The 20,636-nt window shown below is 34.9% G+C and overlaps 1 protein-coding gene across 1 annotated transcript in view; it reads right to left on the reverse strand.

Annotated features, from left to right (window-relative positions):
* CCDC178 (coiled-coil domain containing 178) overlaps positions 1-20,085 on the reverse strand; it is a 325,057-nt gene extending 304,972 nt beyond the window's left edge. The window contains exons 1-3 of the mRNA XM_088797614.1: positions 19,942-20,085; positions 19,311-19,434; positions 13,062-13,201 (exon numbers count right to left, since the gene is read on the reverse strand). Of these exons, the coding sequence (XP_088653740.1) occupies positions 13,062-13,201; positions 19,311-19,434; positions 19,942-20,085 (408 nt within the window). The remainder of the gene's footprint in view (positions 1-13,061; positions 13,202-19,310; positions 19,435-19,941) is intronic.
* Between the last annotated feature and the right edge of the window lie 551 nt (positions 20,086-20,636).

Genomic DNA, 20,636 nt, shown 5'->3' on the forward strand with positions numbered 1-20,636 from the left:
ATCTAAGAATGGAAATTGTGGTTCTAGAGAGAAACAAAAAGAGCAGAATCTCACATAGACACCAAACAGGTGGGTGAGGAAAAACAAAGGCAGATTCATCAAGGAGAGAAAATATTCTAAGGTGTTACAAATTCAAATGTAAGCTTATTTAGGCAAAAGTAGAGGCCCTCAACTCCATTATAATCTTATGGGACCACGATCCTATTTGCAGCCTATCATTGACTGAACTGTTATGTGACTGTATGCTAGAGAACCAATAATTTAACATCAAGTTTTCATCAATTTGCCCATCTTCCCCATTACTCCTATTTAGTCCTCTCCACCAAACAGGTTTTGGTATTTGCTATATTGCTGGAATTTTCTTGTGCTGATAGTATAATAGATTCAATGGAATCTAAAACAAACAAGCAAACAAACAAACAAACTCCCAGACTAATTGCATCTACATAATAAAAAATGATGAATGCAATTGTTTGAAATTCAGTGAGTTTTGCATGTAATCTGACAAGCTTATTCTAAAATTTGTATGTAACAAAAATAGCCAAAGAAGTCTATAAAATGAAAAGAGGGAACTACTAAATCCGATATCAAAACATACTATGAAGCATGCAAATTAGTGAAATGAGATATTGTAATAGAGGTAAAATTAACCAATGAAAGGAAAAAATCCAGAAATAGATAAAATCATTATAAAAACTTAATATATAATAAATACAGCTAATTTCTAAGAAATGATGATTTTGCAATAAATTTCATGTTGAGAAAAAGAATTTCCATATTTTTACAAATGAAAATTGCTACCTATTTCAGTCTTACACACAAATAAACAATTTCATATTGTTAAACAATTAAATCTCAAGTGAAACACTTTAAAATTCTACAAGAAAATGAAATATTTTATATGACATTGCAGTATGGAAAGATTTCTTAAACAAGATGCCCAAAATTTAAAGGGAAAATGATAAATTTAAATCATTAAAATTAAAAGTTTTTACTAAAAGATATCAGAAGAAAAGTAAAAAGAGAAATCAAACTGAAAGAATATGTTTAAAACATATGTAACAAACTAAAGATAATGATTTACTCCTACAAGTCAATACGAAAATACAAATAAACCTGAAAGAAAATGGGGAAAGATACACAAGCAAAGAAGAGAAGGAACATTCAATAAGTATATGAATACTTAATAATCAGGAAAATGTTACCCCTTGGTTGTGGCAACTGGTAATTCAGAGTCCTAATTGCAGAAACCCACAATTAGGCTGATTTATATGATAGTTTTAAGAAGCCATCTGAAGTTGAAGTATCACAAAATAGTCAAGAGAAAATTGGTAAAGAGGTACTTTAATGAATTGTTACATAATTATCCAAAAATTTAAAAGTTCTCAGTAAGTGAATAATGAATAATTAATATTCTCAGTTTGATGTTCTTTAGAGTGTAATAGAAAATAATGTATTTTATACTAATAAAAACAGGTTACTTAAGTTTTTAGAAAAGAGCTGTGGGGACAGAGCCCCAGAAAGCAGTTTCCAGGCTCTCGGCCTCACATAGAAAGGTGTTGGCTCAGGTAGTAAATGGCCATCAACTGTGATTGGATGGCCATCAGCTGTGGCTAGTTGGCTGTCAGCTGTAACCAGTGAGCCATTGGGCACTAATATAACTGCTGTGGCTTCGCTAGCAGAAAAATGGGGGCTAGCAAGAAGATGGTGGCTGAGCCTGCAAGCGGTGCAGTGAGGGTTGTGAACAGTGTGGCTCCTGCTTCCTGTGTCTCCAACTCAGCCGCCAGCCAGAATATAGTAGTATGATTTCCCTATCTATGGCTCCGTGGGTGTTCCCTTTTGGCTTCACCATATCCTGTGTTCTTATGTGGGGAGCGGGACCAGAGACCCCGCATAACTCCCCGCAGGCCGCCCCGCATGACAAGAGCTAAACTTGGTATGGAGAAATATTTTAGAATAAAATATTACCCTAACAACATTTTTGAAGAAGTGATGAAGCAATAAAGAAAAATTATTTTAATCAGTCTTTGATGTGATGTGAGAAGGCAAAATTTCAGGTACCTGCCATTCAGATAGTCAGGATACTTAAATGGTTAACGTAGGGAAGGTCCACAATACCAGAGAAAATTTTTTTACATTCATAACTACCCATCTGAAATATTTAGACAAGTTTTGAAAACCTCCCAAAGTCACTTTAAATTATTTTAAATAAAATTCCTATTATAATTAAGCTTAGAATTTCACTATTGCCATAAATATTTAGAACCATTGATTACAATTTATAACATAATCAATTAAATCCAACTAACCAAAAAATTATATGCATTTCTGATTTCTGTCTCTTCAAAGAGCAAAGAGAAACATAAGTTGAGTAGGGGCTTAAAAATGTCAAATAGGACATTAAAAAATTACACTATAGAGGAAATCATACACCCTATTTACTCTAAATAACATTGCCTATAAATTCCTCTTGATACACATAACATTCTAACTGATCCTGGTTTTTTGACTCCATATTTGTATTGGGAAATAATTACCAATATTTTAGATATTTACATGCTATTTAAATTTTTAAGGCAAAGAATGTATTCATGAAACCTTCTATTTTCCACTCTAAAAATAAGGAAAAAAAATAACTTTATTTTGGGAATCTCCTTTTTATTGTAAAATATTTGTAGATGTGGAGTACTAATTCTGAATATTATTTCTCACAACTATGACCTACTTTCATCTGGAAAGAATACTCATACTTTTAATTTACAGTCCATTTGGGGTTTTCTATAGCTATCCTATTCAAAAGTACACATCATTTGAAAACACAGGCAATATTTGTCAAATGATATGACAAATTTTAAAAATTCTAAGAAGTACATCCTTCCCATGTTCTAGAAAAGTAGCCTCATGTAAAAACTAACATAATTAAGAAAATTATATCTGAATCCATCCATTCAAAAGTATTTATTTAATGCCTATAATGTGGCAGGTACTGTGTGGTAGGTACTATAGTTAGTGGGTATTATAAATAAACTCTAAGTTCTAAAACCTTACAGTCTTGTGGGGGAGGGGGGAGAGAGGGAGAGAGAGAGAGAGAGAGAGAGAGAGAGAGAGAGAGAGAGAGAGAGAATCAAAATTCCCAGTAGTGGTCAGTAAAATGTCTCATGAGATTTCAAGGGAAGACATCTATCCTAAGCTTTGTAGGGCAAAGATGGTTTTGTGGGAAGAAGTGAGAGTTAAACCGAGATGGAAAGGGATTGCATGGGTTAAGGCCCTGAGGTAAGAAAGTTAAAGCTAGAGTAGAGCATACGAAGGGACATGAAGCTTAAGACTAAATATTATTTTATAAAGGAAATTTTATGTCAAGTCAAAGAGTATGAATTAATCACGTGGCAAGAGAGATTCAGAGGAGGGTTTAAACAGATTACTGACAATAGATTCTGAAAAAGAAGGTATATGGCCTGTTTTATGGAGGATGGATGGGAGAAGAAAATGACTAGAGAAAAGGAACCAGTGAGAGAGCTCTTAAAGTAATCCAGGCAAAAATGAAAGTGCTTGAATGAAGATGCTACATATGGATGGAAAGACTTGTTTGGATTTGAGACAAATTGCACAGGTGGAACCGAAACAAATCTGTAATTGCATATAACCGGTGAGCAAAAGTGAATAGTCAATATAATTAACCAACTTTCTTGCTTAGGTCATCCAGTTAATAATATGTCACTGACTGCACCTGGAAACACAGAAGAAAGAAGAAATAACTAGTTCACTTTTGTATATTTTAAATTTGAGGTACTTTAAGGACATATATAAAAAGATGTTCAGTAGGCAATGGGTGTATGGATCTTAGAAAAAAGTGAAATCTGAGTTGGAAATTTCAATTTGGTATACACATATCACGTATAAATGACATAAATTCAAATGGGGACACTCACAGGGAAAAGTGAGTAAGGAGAGGACATGGCTGGGGAACACCAGTATTTCCCATACGGCCAGAGGAAATAATGGTGTGCCATAAAGACTGGAAGGAATATCTACCAAAGTAGGGGAAAAAGCCTGTTGAGAGTCAAGTTAACAAAACCAAAAGCATAGGAATAGGATTTTTCCATAAGGAGAAAGTGGTCAACAGTTTCATTTCCAATATTATACAGAGCTGAAGTTTCCTTTTATTCACTTATTTTAATTTGTGATGTGTATGCACATGTGCCTGTATATCTCAGTGTTGTTTCAATGGTGCATCAGTTACTGTGGCATGATAAACCACTCTTAAGCTTTGTGGCTAAAAATAAATCCCCATTTTATTTGCTCATAATTATGTCAGTCACTAATATAAACTCAGCTCAGTTAGATGGTTTCTGTTCTTGTCTGGGGTAACTAATGTGACTTCAAACTGATGCAGTATGTATGCATCTGGCAGCTAGACTAGGGTAGGTAGTTCAAGGTACCCTCACTCACAAGTCAGGTGGTTTGTGCTGGCTATAGGTTGGTCCTTTCTCTCTACTTAGTCATCGCGCTCACAAAAGCTAGATTAGGCTTCTTTACGTGGGTGATTTATGGACGCAAGAGATTAAAAGCAGAAGATCCAAGTCCTCTTGAGACTTTGCTTAGAAACTGTATATTTCTTTTGATATATCTGTTGTTTAAAACGAGTCACAAACAAATCACAAGTCCAGCTCTGCTGGTTAATGGGAGGAGGCGTAAAGGAGAAGGGTAACCATTTCTAATCCACCATTATCTTACCTTTGACCCCAAGCATATACGTGTCTCCTATATGCAAGGACCTTAAATATAAGTGATAAAACCACCCAATTCACTGAAGAAAACATAGAACTAAATTTTTAAGACCTGGGATTTTGCAATGAATTTTTAGATGTGACGTCAAAAGTATGAGCAACAACAATAACCACAAAAAGGATAAAGTGAACTTCATCAAAATTAAAAAGTTGTGGACATTAAGGGACATTATCAAGAAAGTGAAAAACAATCTACATAATGAAAAAAAATGTTTCCAAATAATATATCTGATTAGGATCTAGTATCCATAATATATAAAGAACTCTTACAATTCAATAACAAAAATGGATGACCTATGAAAAACAGTTTGGTGGTTCCTCAATAAGTTAACATAAAATTACCATGTGTCAAAGCAATTATATCCCTAGGTATATATCTGAAAGAATTGATAAAAGCTATTCTAACAAATTCTTGTACATGAATACTCATATCAGCTATATTTACATTAGACAAAAGGTGGAAACAACTAAAATCCCCATCAACAGACAGATAAACAAATTGTGGTATATACATACAATAGAGTATTATTCAGCCATGAAAAGGAATGAAGTACTGATATATAGCAACGTAGATGAAACACAAAATGTTATGCTAAGATAAGCCACACACAAAAGATCACATATTGTATAATTTTATTTATACAAAATAAATTAAAAATAGGTAAATCCATAGAAATAAAAAGGTTGTTGTGGTTGCCAGGCCAGGGTAGAGAGATGAATAGGGATGATATCCTTAATACGTATGGGGCTTTTCTTTGGAGTGGTGAAAATGTTCTGGATCTAGACAGAGGTGGTGATTGTGCAACATTGTGAGGGTACAAAATGTCACTGAGTTGTTCACTTTAAAATAGTTAATTTTATGTTATGTGAATTTCATCTCAATTAAAAAAACTATGGGAACTGGATTAAGTATAGACTTTAGCTAGAAACAATGTATCAACATTGGTTCATTAATTATAACAAATGTACAATATTAATTTAAGATATTAAAATAGGAAAAACTGCATCCAGAGTATATATGAGATCTCTGTATTACCTTCCAATTTTTTAAAAAAGTCTCAAATTGTTTTAAAACTAAGTTTCTTTTAGAAAACCAATACTATTTAGGAGGAGAACATAAAAATGAACTACTACCAATTTAGAAGAAATTATTTTAAAGAAGATAAAAGAATATGATTGGCTTTTGAGTCACAGGGTTAAAACCAATTAGTATAATATGAAACCCTGGAGTTCTTCTGAGAATTGTAACATTTTGGACTAAAAAACAAAAGAGAATTCAAAATGCATAGCGTCTGAGCTTCCAAGTTATTATGGCAGGGTTATGGATTGAACTGTGTCCCCTCAAAATTCCTATGTTGAAGTCCTCATCTCTGAAGTGGCTGCATTTGGAGGTAGTTAAAGGATATAACTAAAATAAAATGATATCATAAGAGTGGGGTCCAATAACCCTGGTGTTATTATAAGAAGAGGAAGAGATTCCACAGCTTGCTCTCTCACCACGTGACAACAGTGTTTGCAAGCCAGGAAGAGAATTCTCAATAGAAACCAACCCTGACAGCACCTTGATCTTGGACTTCTAACCTCGAGAACTACGAGAAAATAAATTTCAGTTGTTTCAGCCACCCAGTCTGTGGTATTCTGTTATGGCAGCCTGAGCTGACTAATACAGGAACAAGTCTGAGAGAGCTACTCAGGGTTATTTCTCATGCAAATCAAAGCACCTCTCAGAGCCAAGAGCTCAGAGTAGAACAAAGTGACAAGGAGAACAACAAATTTGTAAACTATTCCCAGGAAGCAGAACTGAATCATAATCAAGAAACATTCCTTGGTCCCAGATGTGGTTGACCTAACATCATGTGCCCTCACAAATTTCAGAATTGTATGCATCAGTAAAAGCTTTTCTTTTCTCCCTTTTTCGAATGAGCATGTTTATTGTGATCATTCTGTCCGTGCTTCACATTGTATGCTAAGTGTGCAGAAGCAGTATTTAACTTGTCATATTAAATCACAGATATCTGGGTCAAAAGAAGCTGCACCCAAAGAACATTATCTGCATCAGATCGGTTACAGAACATGTGATTGTGGACCTCTGCATAAAACCGTAATGGAATAAAACTTTTGGGGAGCTGATGATTATACTTTGCATTTAGACGAGTTGTTAATCATGTTGCCAATGGACTGATAGATTGCTACATAAATTATCCCGAAAGAATCATGTCTCCTGGCATCCACATCTTGTCTACTACACAACCACATTAAGAGGGGGATTGATTAAATGCTTTGCTTTGGCCAGTGGGACTTCAGCAAACATAACATAAGCAAAGCTTTGTTAAGCACTTGAGCATTGAGATTTGTACTCTTAGAACAGTCTCCCAGCCACTAGACATGTGAGTGAGGCATCTTTATCACTATTCTCAGTTGAGTCAGTACATGCGTGCATCTACATGATTGGCTCCAGGCAAGAACCAACAAAATTGCCCAGCTGAGCCCCAAATGAATGGCTCAATTGTAACGAAATAAATGTTTGTTCTAGCCACAAAGTTTTAGAGTCTGTGTGTTTGTGTATAACAACAAATAACAGGAAAAACAATGGTTACTTTTATAAAGGTATTTTCATTAGAATGATGGGGACCAAATCCAGATTTCAATGAATAAATGAGTAATTGGGAAGTGAGGAATCCAAGATACTAAATTTAGACAACTCTTCAGATGGTAAGTGGGACGGTAAGAGAAAGCAAAAAAGGGATATATATTTAAAGGTATGCATGTTATAAAAATTTCTTGAAAACCAGAGAAACATCAATATTTTAAATGTTGACAGAAGGGAGTTAAGAAAAAAGGAGATTTGGAAGATAGGTTGGTGAGAACACCTGATGATAACAAGCTCCTCGCAAACACAGAAGACGTAATGCAAATGAAAGTAGTAGCAATAGGTGGGGAAAGGAAATCTTCCATAGAAGGAAAAAAGGAACAATGTTTGTGGAATTCAAGGGTGTTCATACATGAGATAGCAGGAGTCTGAGGCATTTGTTATTATATTTCTCATTCTCTTGGGGAAGCAAAAGATACATGAGTAGTGAGATGGAAGATTTGGAGACCTGCACAAAGGAAAGGACTGGAGTAGATACCAGAGAATCCTAGAGAAAGTTCTGGTTGACAACCAGAATAATTTCGGGACACTGTTAAAGGTTTCATTGAGGTTAGAGACCACAAATGCCTAAGATCTCAAATTTGGTTTACTGTGTGATGTTCTCCAGAACTATTAAGCAGGCTGGGGGTAGGAGTGGAGATGTCCAACCATCAGTGAGATCTCACCAGGGTTGCCATTTTATCAGACTAGAAGAATAACAGGATAAAGAAGTAAAGGACCAAACATATCAGTTGGTGAGTGTTTTAAGACATGAACTGATGAGGCTAGGAAGTAAAGAAAAATGGAATGCCAGAATGGGGAACAGTAGATATATCAGGATTTGAAGTGTCTTTAAGTTTCAAATGAAATATAATTGAATTAACAAAACGAGAGAATTCAAAGTATCAGAAATGCGGTCAAAAGGGTCAGATGATTAAATGTCAGGTTTCAGAATTAAAAACAAATATGAAATGGAGTAACTAAGCAAAGTCTTCAATTGGAATTCTAAGCATTTTAACATTCATGTGTTTTGGTCCTCATAGCTGACATACTCTCAGGGATAGATGACCCAGCACAGTGATGAATCGGATGTCTGGGATCTCAGACACTCCTCATCTGGATGCTGGCTTTGCCACTAACTGTGTGATCTTAGGGGAAATCAACCTCTGGAATTGTTTTCCTCATCAGCAAATTGGGGATAATAGTGGCTTCTGCCTGACATGATTTCAATAAGGAGTCAATGAAATCATGCATATTAAGCTTATGATATAAAGTAAGCACTTAATAAATATTAGCTTTACTATCATCTTATTGATGATGTTATAATATCTGTACAATATAATCTTTGTATTCTAAAGAATGATTTCTAAATACAGATTTCTAAGTCCACAACTTAGGATCGTTTGACTTACTGTTTTTCAACTTTACAATGGTGCAAAAGCAATACTCATTCCGTAGAAACCGTACATCAAGTTTTTAATTTAAATCCTTTCCTGGGCCAGCAATATACGGTAAGATACTCTCTCATGAGGCAGCAAGCCATAGCTTCCTGTCAGCTTTGCAATCACAAGGGTAAACAACCAATACTCTACAGAGTACTCATTGTGTTGGATGATTTTGTCCAACTGAGCATGTTTAAGATAGGCTAGACTAAACTATGATGTTCAGTAGGTTAGGTGTATTAAACGCATTTTCAACTTACAATGTTTTCAACGTGTAACCCCATCATAAGTTGTGGAACATCTGTACTTTCTCTCTATGACATTCTTTTAAATCATGGTAACATCTTAACGATTTGCATTGATTAAATGAAGAGGAAATTTTTTACTTCGGTAGAGATCATTACAAATTAAACAAAACTATCTCTAGTCTAGGAGAATAAGGTGGCAGAAAATAAAACCTTTACTAGTATGGGAAGTTATCTAGGCAATTATTTCCATCATTTTGCAGTGTTTCCTTATTCTTTGCAAAAATAATAAGTAGAGAAAATGTTCATAGTAACACTACACTGAAGAATTTTCTTTTCAAAATTCAGAACTTCAATTAAACTGCAATGAGGATATGGACAAGCTTATTATGGCAGCTTTATCTCTGCTAATCACAGGCTCTCCAGTGTTTATTCTGACACAGTAGAAAATACTGTGTTATAATGGGCAAACAAACTATAAGGGCTGATCCAAAAAAGATTGATCTTTCACTCATCTAATGTATTCCATACCTAATATAGATTATAGCTTTATAATTACTTAGAGAACATGATCTAATAAAAGATTAAGATTATCCTGATTAAAAACAAGCATTATCCCAAAAAGAAATCTCACTCCCATCAGCAGTCACCCTCAGCCCTGGGAAACCATCAACCTGCTTTCTGTCTCAATAGACTGGCCTACTTTGGACATTTCATATTAATGGGATCATATAATGTGCAGGCTTTTGTGATTATGGCAATAGTTACACAACTCTGAAAATACACTAAAAACCACTGAATTATATACTTTAAATGGCAAACTTTATGGTATCTAAATTATCTCAATAAAGCTGTTTTTAAAAATTTAGCAGTTTGTAGAGAAACACAGTGGACAATGTAGACAAAAGTAAAACTATTGCAAATTAAAAGAAGAGGAAAAACTGCTTGGCCTAATGAGGGCATCACTTTCTCCCTGTCCTTGACCTCACCCTACCCCATCATAAATGCACTCCTCACAGTTCCCAAGAGAAACGTAGCTTCATCAAAAACAAACAAACAAAAACAAACAAGTCACAGTGGACTGAACAAAGTGAAGATCAGTATATTTTCAGATTTGGGTGCTTTATCAGGAGATATTTAATGGGGGACGAGATAAGCATACCAACATTCACATCATAGGGGTACCAAAAGGAGAAGAAAGACAGCAGGAATTGAAAATTTACATGAATAAATAATGATGGAGACCTTCCCTAACTCAGCAAAGGAAATGGACATTCAAACCCAAGAAGTGCAGAGAGTCCCAAACAAGTTGAACCCAAAGAAGCCCACACCAAGAAAATTATAATTAGAATGCAAAGGTTAAAGACAAACAGAGAATCCTAAAAGCAGTAAGAGAAAGGCAACTAGTAACTTATAAGGGATTGTCAACTGGTTTCTCAACAGAAACTTGGCAGGCCAGAAGGATTGGCACACAATATTGAAAAGCAAAGACCTACAAACAAGATCATGAGTACTCTACCCAGCAAAACTATCATTTAGATTTGAAGAACAGATAAAGAGCTTTCCAGACAAGAAAAAGCTAAAGGAGTTGATCATCACCAAACCAGTCTTATAAGGAATGTTAGAAGGACTTCTTTAAGATGAAAAAAAAAGATAAAAAATATGAATAACAAAATGGCAATAACTACAAATATCAAAAATTACTTTCAATGTAAATGGATTACATGCTCCAATCAAAAGACAGGGTGGCTAAATGGGTAAGAAAACAAGACCCTTACATATGCTGCTTACAAGAGACCCTCTTCAGATCAAAAGATACACACAGACTGAAAGTAAAGGGATAGAAAAAGATGTTTCATAAAAATTGAAACAAGCAAACAAACAAACAGACAAACAAAAAGCTGGGGTAGTAATACTTATAGCAGACAAAACAGACTTTAAAACAAAGAAGACAAACACGAGATGAAGAAGGATTTGGTAATCCTAGGTCTAGGCATTTATCCAAAGAAACCCAAAACGCTACTTCGAGAGGACATGTGCATCTATATATTCATTACAGCATTATTTAAAATAGCTAAGATATGAAGGCAACCTAGTTGTCCCTGAATGGATGCATGAAGAAGAGGTGGTACATATATATGATGGAATATTACTCAGCCATAAAGAAGAATAAAATTTTGCCACCTGCAAAAACATGGATGGACTTAGAGGGTACTGTGCTGAGTGTATTTAGTCAGACAGAAAAAGACTAATGTTATATGATTTCACTTGTAAGTGGAATGTAAAGAACAAAATAAACACACAAACAAAACAGAAACAAAGTCATAGATACAGAAAACATTTTGATGGTTGCCAGATGGGAGGGGATATCAAGGTAGGTGAAAAAGGGGAATGGATTAAGAAATACAAATTGGTAGCTACAAAATTGTCATGGGGATGTAAAGTAAAGCACAGGGAATATAGTTAATATGGTAACAACTATGTATATTGCCAGCTGGGTACTAGACTAGTCAGGGTGATCACTTCTTAAATTATATAAATGTCTAACCAGTATGGTGTATACCTGAAATTAATATAAAACAATATTGGATGTCAACTGTAATATAAAAACTCAGTAAAGAGGGGAAAGTATAGGGGAATGAGGTTCAAATTTCCATATATAAAACAAAGAAATCTTGGGGATGTATTTTACAGCATAGAGAATATAGTCAATAATATTGTGATAGTGTGGTATGCTGTCAGATGGTTGCTGGACTTATCACGGTGATCACATTTTTAGGTATATAAATGTTGAATAACTATGGTGTACACCTGAAATTAATATAATATTGCATATTAGTTATATTTTAATAATAATCTTTTTTTAAAAGTAGAAAAGAAAATAGCAGATGTTTTGTAAATGGTAGTTCTGAATATATTAGATGGATAGATGCATCAGATGTATCTATAAAAGAAAGGCACTGCTTCAGGTATTCATTATTTTTCATTCAACAGACATTTATTGAGTGACTACTATGTATTAGATTCTGAGGGAGGCACCAGAAGACGGCACTAACAAAGTAACAGAGATAATATGATACTAATATGAAATGATATAAATAATATTATAGAACAATAGCTAATATATATTAATGTATATCTTATGCTGATTCTTTAACACAGTATCTCCATTCCCATCTAAGCCTGTAATTTTAACAAACACACTACAATGCTTTTCTTGAAGGAAACAAAACCCTAGATCAATCATCATCAGTGGCCACTAGAACCTTTTCAGAGCCTGAGGCAGTAACAGTGGTGCAGAAAGAGAAATAACACAGGTCTCTGACAAAGTTACCCTTCCATTTGGACACTCCAATTGTGCATTAATTGCTCAGAAATACAATCTTAATAAAAGGTATGAGGAGGTGTTTATCATTCCTAAGTCATCCTTTGAAAATAATTGAAAGTTACAGTGATTTCAAGATTGGACTCCCTTCAGAATAATAAAGGCAAACCAACAGGTTAAAAAGAGAAAGAAATGTCATATTCTTTTTCAACAGACCTATTAAGTATTTCTTCAGAATAAAACATCTCATTAAAAAGGGCACACTGTCCTTTTACACACTAATTTACTTGTCTAATCATCTAATTGGTTTAGTGTCCCAAAAAAGGATGTAAATGCTATTTGATTTACTAGTCAAGTTGGCTTATGGAAATTACTACTTAGCATGATTGCCTCTGGATAAAGAGCAAACAGGTGGGGGGGGGGGATCTATTTAATGAGATCATTTCAGCCTTTCGGAGTACGACTATCAAAAGCATGTCTAGATTAGGAAATTATACAACTGAGCAAAGATCCTATAAAATATTTTAGAACTAGCATAGAAAATAATAGTAACTCTTTGGGTTCTTTAAATAACAGACCTTCTATAGGCTCTACAGAGCTTACAATAATGTTAGCATTTTATATATCTCTTACCTGTTTCAAATGTTCTTGTATTTTAGACTCTACATCTTCAATGTGTGAAATCATTTTGTTGACACATGGTGCTGGGATGTTTACTAATGCACAGCTGTGACGTCGACATGGGTAGCTAAAGTAAATGCCTTTATTCACCCCTAAAGTAGACAGAAGTTAGTTATCAGTTACATATAGTGTAGTAAGCTTGATGTCCAGAATATGCAAAAATATTCAGCTTTATTAATACTAATACTCAAAGATTTTTTTAACAAACAGGTTGATAAATATGGCACAATTACAAAGTAAACCTTCTAAAATTTAAAACCTAAAATAATCTTTTATGACTTAAAATGTAATAAAAATGAAACTAAAAAGCGAAAACAAAACTTCAAAGTTAAAAGGTTTAAGTGTTCCACAGCATCATGAACCATTGGGGGGAAAAGTAAAGACAAAAGAGAGAAAACATATTCATCCATTTGTTTCGAGATAGAGCCTGAATCACTTAAAAAATGACTTTGACATATATTTTAAATACTCCTTTCAAAGAGATTCCACATTTTCCAATGTAAATAATATCCAACCATTCATGCACTGAAGGAGTTTTTCCTTAAATCCAGCATGAGTTTCTCGCACTAAAAAAATAAAAGCAGGTCCCCTTCATCCTCATAATAACCTCATTTTCTACCTTCCATTTCTGAAAATTGGAGTCTCATATGAAGAGTGATTGATGTTCTCACTACAGCATTCAAGTTGTACTCATCAGAAAATCCACTCAGTCTGATGTGCCTCAATGATTCTAATCCTGGCATGTCGGAATCAACTGAAGGTTGCAGAAGCACAGCAAAGTTGTCCATGAAACTCCACCAAAGTGCTTACTTACAGTCCTTTTGCCTCTAAGGACACTGTAGGGCTGGGTTATAGCTGCAATCACTGATCTAAAATGCCAGACACAAAATAGGCTTGGTGCCTCAGTGAGAACAGTGTGATGCCCTCATTTCAGTTGACCTTGAGAATTAGAAGTAGTGCTGTTGCCTCCAGCTTGTGCCTTTCGTTTCAATGCCAATCCACAGAGATGATAAAAATTTTGCATACCTTCATTTAAACTGCAATCTTGTAAATGAAGTCCCATAATCTCCTCCTCCAAAAACACAATCTCTGTGAAAATGGCATATCTGTTTCATTATAAATCAAAGTGTTGACTTTATCCCATATATATGAATGTATGTGTATGTGTATGTGTATGTGTGTGTGTGTGTGTGTATTCTAACATTTTGTAAACACTAAAATCAAGTGCTAAACATGAGACTATGCTAAGTACTTTTGATGGCACATTTTATTGGACCCTCACAACAATCTTATGAAATGTGATTACTATCTTTATTTCATAGATGAGGATACCAAGGCTTAGAAAATTTATATAAATTGTCCAGTTCCATAAAGCTGGTAGGTGGGAGAGTTGGCACTTGAACTGTATCTCCTTGGCCAGGGAGTGTAAACTATACTATAAAAGTTTTTATATTTTTTAAAATGTGGCAAAATAAAGAGGAGCAGTCCTAAAAATGTATTTCAGGGCATTTCAGATGTTTCACATATCACTTGTTTTTCAATTTTGAATATTCCCTCAATATATCGGTATCAATGTTCTGAAGTATTTTAGTTTGCTTTGAACATACTGGACACAAATATTTGCTATGACTATTTTGGGTGTGTTACATTCCATCTTTCCTCTTTAGTTCATATATATCTATATATCTATATCTATATATCTTAGCAATAGTCAAAGGACCAAGAACAAGCTGGTGAAAATTACATATTGATCTCCTATCCAAGTATCTTGATAAGGGCATGTTGCCCTTCCTCTAGAAATAAGGTTTTAATATACATTTAACAAGCAGGCAGTTGTCCTTATACTTAAAACAATTGTTTTGCTTCATTAAATGTGGAGAAAACAAGGATAGTAATGACTCATTTAATATTTTCTGCATATTCTACTCTCAATATATTGCATGAATACTAATTAATTTCCATAGCACCCCTATGGTTTAGAATTAACATTTTACATATGGTAAAGTGGGGGAAATGAAATACTATGAAGTTAAATTTTGCACTGAAAATCTGTAAAAGACATATCATAAGCAGTACAAGCAAGAACCATAATTCTTGAGCTGTTATTACTATTTTTATTCTAATGTATGCATGATACATGTTAATACTTTACTTTCCATTTCTTTTTAATTTTACCCCTCTTAAAGAGACACCTAGATCACTGAATTAGAAGTCTATGTTCATTCTTTTTTTTTTTTACTTGACTGATAACTAACTGTGCTTCCTAAGCTGAAACTATTGACTCTCAAATCTCAGATTTCTCAATAAATTAATGGGTCAGTGGGGTGGGGCATTATATAAGATCTTTTCCCCCTAAAATTCCATGATACAATGAATTAGTGGTTTTAGTCAAATATAAATTGACAAGAACTCCTCCCAATGAGGGCTATGCGCAAGTGATCAGGGTGAGTATTTAAAGAACTAAGCTCACACAAGACTCTCCTCCGCTCTAAGCATCTGCCCAACTCCAACTCCCTTGCTGAAAATCAATGTATAAGAGGGAAGATCCTCCTGGTCTTAGGTCAGAGTTGGTTTGTTGAGACTCTGCAGCATGAAACTTCCATTTGAGGAAAAATATGGACTGGCTGATTATATTGGCAAATGAAATAGAAATATTATGTTCATAAACTATCAACTCTCCTTGCTCAATAATTTAATCCTCACATAATTTATTCAGCCAGCCCCAATAACTTAAGATGTATTTGAAATTTTAGAATGTTAAAACTAAAATCCTATCAGTGGATATGGGACAAGGAGTAGAGTGATGCTAACTATAAAAGGCATGAATGAACTTTCTGGAAAGATGGAAGATTCTATATCCTTTTTAAGATAATGGTTAAATGGATGCATACATTTGTCAAAAGCCATTGACTCGTACACTTGAAATGAGTAGACTTTATTATACTTAAATTTTACCTCCATAAATTTATTTTATGAAAACACCACTAACCATACCCTAGTGGCAGAATTCCATAATCTCCTATCATTCTCCTTTTCTCTTTAAACTCTTTATACTACAGAACATAGTAGACAATACTTCCTTGAAATACTTCCTAGGAAAGCTATTCCTCTTTAATAGCTTTCTATCACTTCTTCATTACCTATTTCTCCACATAGTCCTTAATCATGACTCTTGGTAAGAAATAATTGTCTCTCTTAGTCAGCTCCTCTAAGTGCTTACCTCCCAACTAACCATCTTTAGATATAACTTTACCCCGAACTTCTTGCCAAAATGTACAAATCTTCCAAAGCATGCTGTTCCTAGAGCCTGGCCCTAGCACTGAATGTAGAATATGGAAGGTTGGAACTGTAACATCCTTTGTAGAATGGGAGAACAAGAATTAAAATTAGAATGTACCCATAGAGAAGCTGATATGCCACACACAAAGCAACAACGAAATTCCTAACACCAGTAAACTAACATGCCAAAGCCAGAAAGGCTACAGAGGACAGGAACACATTCCTACCATCAGACATAGAGCTGGAAAAGGAAAAGGAAACATACAGACAGAGCTCCAGGATGGAGGAATCCGATACATTCCAAGCAGTGAGAATGGTGCCTGACACAGCATGGCTAATCAGGAACTATTTGGCAAATAAAAGAATGGTGAGAGAGTAAAGATACACCAACATAAAACTTTTGGTTACAGGCCCACCTCCAGTCTACTTGGTATTAAACACCTGGACTTTGTCAAGGCCAGCAAGCCAAAGGTAGTCTTGAAGGGACAAACCCATTTGCAAAGCCAGTATTTCTAAAACTCAACTGGCCTTCATTCTACTCAACCTCCTTTCCTTTCTTATCAATTCCCATTATCAAAGTACGCACCAGTTAAATCATTGTTGAATCCTCTTTTCATTCAAGTTTCTATATCAATACATTACCAAATCTTAACAATTCCTTTGCAATGTCTTTTTGATTCCTATCTTTCATAGACATTGATCCTTCATAGGTCAAGCCCTTATTACCTTAATCCTGGACTAGAATGATAAGGTAATCAGTCTTTGTACTTCCACCTGCACCCAAATAATTCTGCACAGACTCATATTTCCAAGCAAAGGATTTGGTTATGTAACATTACACACACACACACACACACACACACACACACACACGACCAGAGACTGAGAAATGAAGTTCACACTCTTGAGCTTGAAATACAGAATGCTTCTTGACTGCACCTGAATCATTTCTTCCTTCATATTAACCAATTATCTTTACATTTCTGAATCTTCCTTATACTATAGTGAAAGTAATCTATTTTTTCCATATTTTGTACTATTTCATCACTGTTATCTGACTCATTCTGTTCTTCTTACTTAAATACCCTTATCACTTTTTACAAATGTATCCTTTAAGATTCAGTTCAAATTAGTCTTTATCCGTTAATCCTTAGAGACCATAAACACTGGTGTTACTCAAAACACTGAAGGTAATTCTTGCCCATACTATTCATTTGTCATGTACTGTGATATTGTGATTTATAATAAGTAATATATTTCTCCTTTGTCCTGTTTTTGACACAGAGCTTTTTCTCCTTTGTCCTGTTTTTGACACAGAGCTTCTAAAACTCTTGAAATTTCCCAAGCAATGAGAGCAATAAAGGTGGCTTCACTGTGTTAATGAGGTGACTTTTGGACGCCACCTAGGCATAGGGGCTGATTGCCAGGAATACCAACCACATGACTGGAAAATAAGAAATTTCTGTCCATTCCCCAGGGAAGAAGGGCTGGAGGTTGAATCAATTACCAAAGGCCAATGATTTAATCAACCATGCCTAGTAATGAGGCCTCCATAAAAACTCAAAAGGATGGGGATTGAAGAACTTCCAGGTTGTTGAACATATGGAGATTTGGGGAGAGTGGCAAGCTCTGAGAGGGCAAGGAAGCGTTGTGCTCTTTCCTCATACCTTGCCCTATGCATCTCTTCCATCTAGTGGTTCCTGAGTTATATCCTTTCGTAATAAACTAGTAATTTAGAAACTAAAATGTCTCTTTGAGTTCTATAAGCCACTGCAGCAAATTAATCGTCGGGAGGTAGCATTTATTAAAACCTCTAATCTATAGCAGTTGGTCAGAAGCACAGGTGATAAGCTGGGCTCTCTACTGGCATCTGAAGTGGGAGCAGGGGCAGTCTTGTAGGACTATGCCCTTAACCTGTAGGATCGGATGCTATCTCCAGGTAGATGGTGTCAGAATTGAACTGAATTGAAGGACACCAATTGGTGTCCAAGAATTGCTTGGACACCCCTTGCCTACACATCAGAATTGAGTACAGAACGTTTTAACTACCCTTTGTCATCTCATTACTCTATATAACCACGGTTTTCTAATTAGTGTATAGTTATATTTTATTTGGTCTATGATTATACTCCATTTCTTAAACATATCTGTATCCTAGAAGCACATATACATTCCAGTATTTTGAATGTACTGGTTCATAAATCAATCATTTGATATTTTTAAAAATTTCTCCAAAACTATGACTCATAATTAATTGTGGGCAATAAACTCTAACCCAGGATATTAAGATTCTATTCAACATTTCTACTGGATGAAATAAAGAATCAGAATGGTAACTTATCCCAATTTTATCCTGTTAAACTGAGAATCCACAGAGCAGAAATTTACCAAAATCAAGATTTCAATTTTTTTGATGTAAAGTTCTCCACCAGAATGACCTAAGAAACAAGTATGAACCCCTATACATGAAATGTATATATTTCATTATCTCTTTCCACCTCTTTCCACATAAAATATCAGAAACACTTTCAGAGATAATGTTTTCTGTATTCTCAATGAATAAATTTTAATTCTGGATTTCAAACCCCCAAAACATTAGTCCTTTTTCTTCTAAGAGACCATTTGAACTGAAAAGTTTCCAGCATCTGCCAGTCCTGGCATGAGCAACAAAGAAAATGTTTGTTGTAAAAATCCATACATTTGTGAAATTGTAAACAATTTTTATGAACCCAATTATAATCGACGTTATCAATAAAATATATTACAATATTGTATTCTTATTATATATCATTAGTTTGTTAACTATTAATTGATATTTAAGGTTTATTTCTTAATAAAAATATAATAGTGACATCACAAACTAATGAGTGAATATAAAAACAGTTTACATAGGTTACTATAAAATTTACATTCAGTCCTCACCTTCAGTATTTGTCATTTTATTTTCATGAAAAATCTCAACAGCATCCTTAGGGGCACCAAACAGAACCAAAGCTTGTGATGTGGCATTGTCTTTGAAAAAGAAAACAAATATTTCTGTGAGCAGCTAATATTTGCTTATTAAAATTTTAAAATAAGCAAACCAATGTACAAAAGTATGTTGTAAGTGTTGTCCTTGAAAAAGTAACTATAATACAAATATCAACCAAAACCCACAGTACAATATCTTTAGATGTTTTCTGTTATTTAATTAGCTGAAGTCTCAAAAGGTATTCAAAACGGCATGCAGCTATTAAAACAGAGATCACCCACAGTGACATCACCAAAATGGTAGAGTAGGAAACCCCAGCCTCCGTCCCCCAACAAAGATCAACAATTAAACAACTATCCGCAAACAAAACTAGTTATAGGAGAGCTCAGGAATCCACTTAAGAACTTCAGCAACACTGCTGAACCAAAACCTGAGAATAACCACACACAAAAAAAGGGAAGACAAGTTCATTTTGCCTGCATCATCCCATCCCTCCAGGCAGACACTGCTCAGTTAGAAGAGGGAACTTTCCAGCTTGAAATAGTGGTTTCCCTCACTGGAAAGGGTGAGCGACCAGCTTACCCGCCCGTTTTGGGCAGTGAACAAAGGAATCACTTTGGTTTCACCCCAGCCAGAGAACAGCAAAGCTGAGAAGAACAGCAAAGCTGAGAAGTACAGCAATGGCTTGAACACAGAAGAACAGCTGAGGCTGCCCACGTCAGTCATGCAGTGCAAGTGATCACGGTTCCCAGGGCCCTGCTCTGCCAGGAACCCAGCAGCTTCGCAGGCAAAGCTGTCCTTTAGAAATAAAGGAGGAGAAAGGGTTTCCCAGACAAACAAGAGCTGAGGGAGTTCATCATCACTACACCTGTCTTACAAAACAGGACTTCTTCAAGCTGAAATGAAAGGACACCAGTCAGTAACGTGAAAATATAAAACACGCTAGTGATGTATATAGTAAAATTGAGAATGCTCAATACTGTAATATGGTGGAGTGTTAATCACCAACTCTAGTATAAAGGTTGAAGGACAGAAATACTAAAATAGCTATAGCTGAAATAATTCATTAATACATACATGATATAAAAATATGGAAATTGTGACATCAAAAACATAAAATGTGAAGGAAGGAGGAATAAAAGGGTAGAGTTTTTGTATGTGATTGAAGTTAAGTTGTTACCAGCTTAAAATAACCTCTTATAGCTATAAAATGATTCATGTAATCCTTAAAGTAACCACAAAGCAAAAACCTAGAGTAAATACACACACACACACAC

This window comes from Rhinolophus sinicus, chromosome 4 (genome assembly GCF_057876585.1).
Source record: "Rhinolophus sinicus isolate RSI-liver-muscle chromosome 4, RSI-T2T, whole genome shotgun sequence".
Classification (NCBI taxonomy): domain Eukaryota; kingdom Metazoa; phylum Chordata; class Mammalia; order Chiroptera; family Rhinolophidae; genus Rhinolophus; species Rhinolophus sinicus.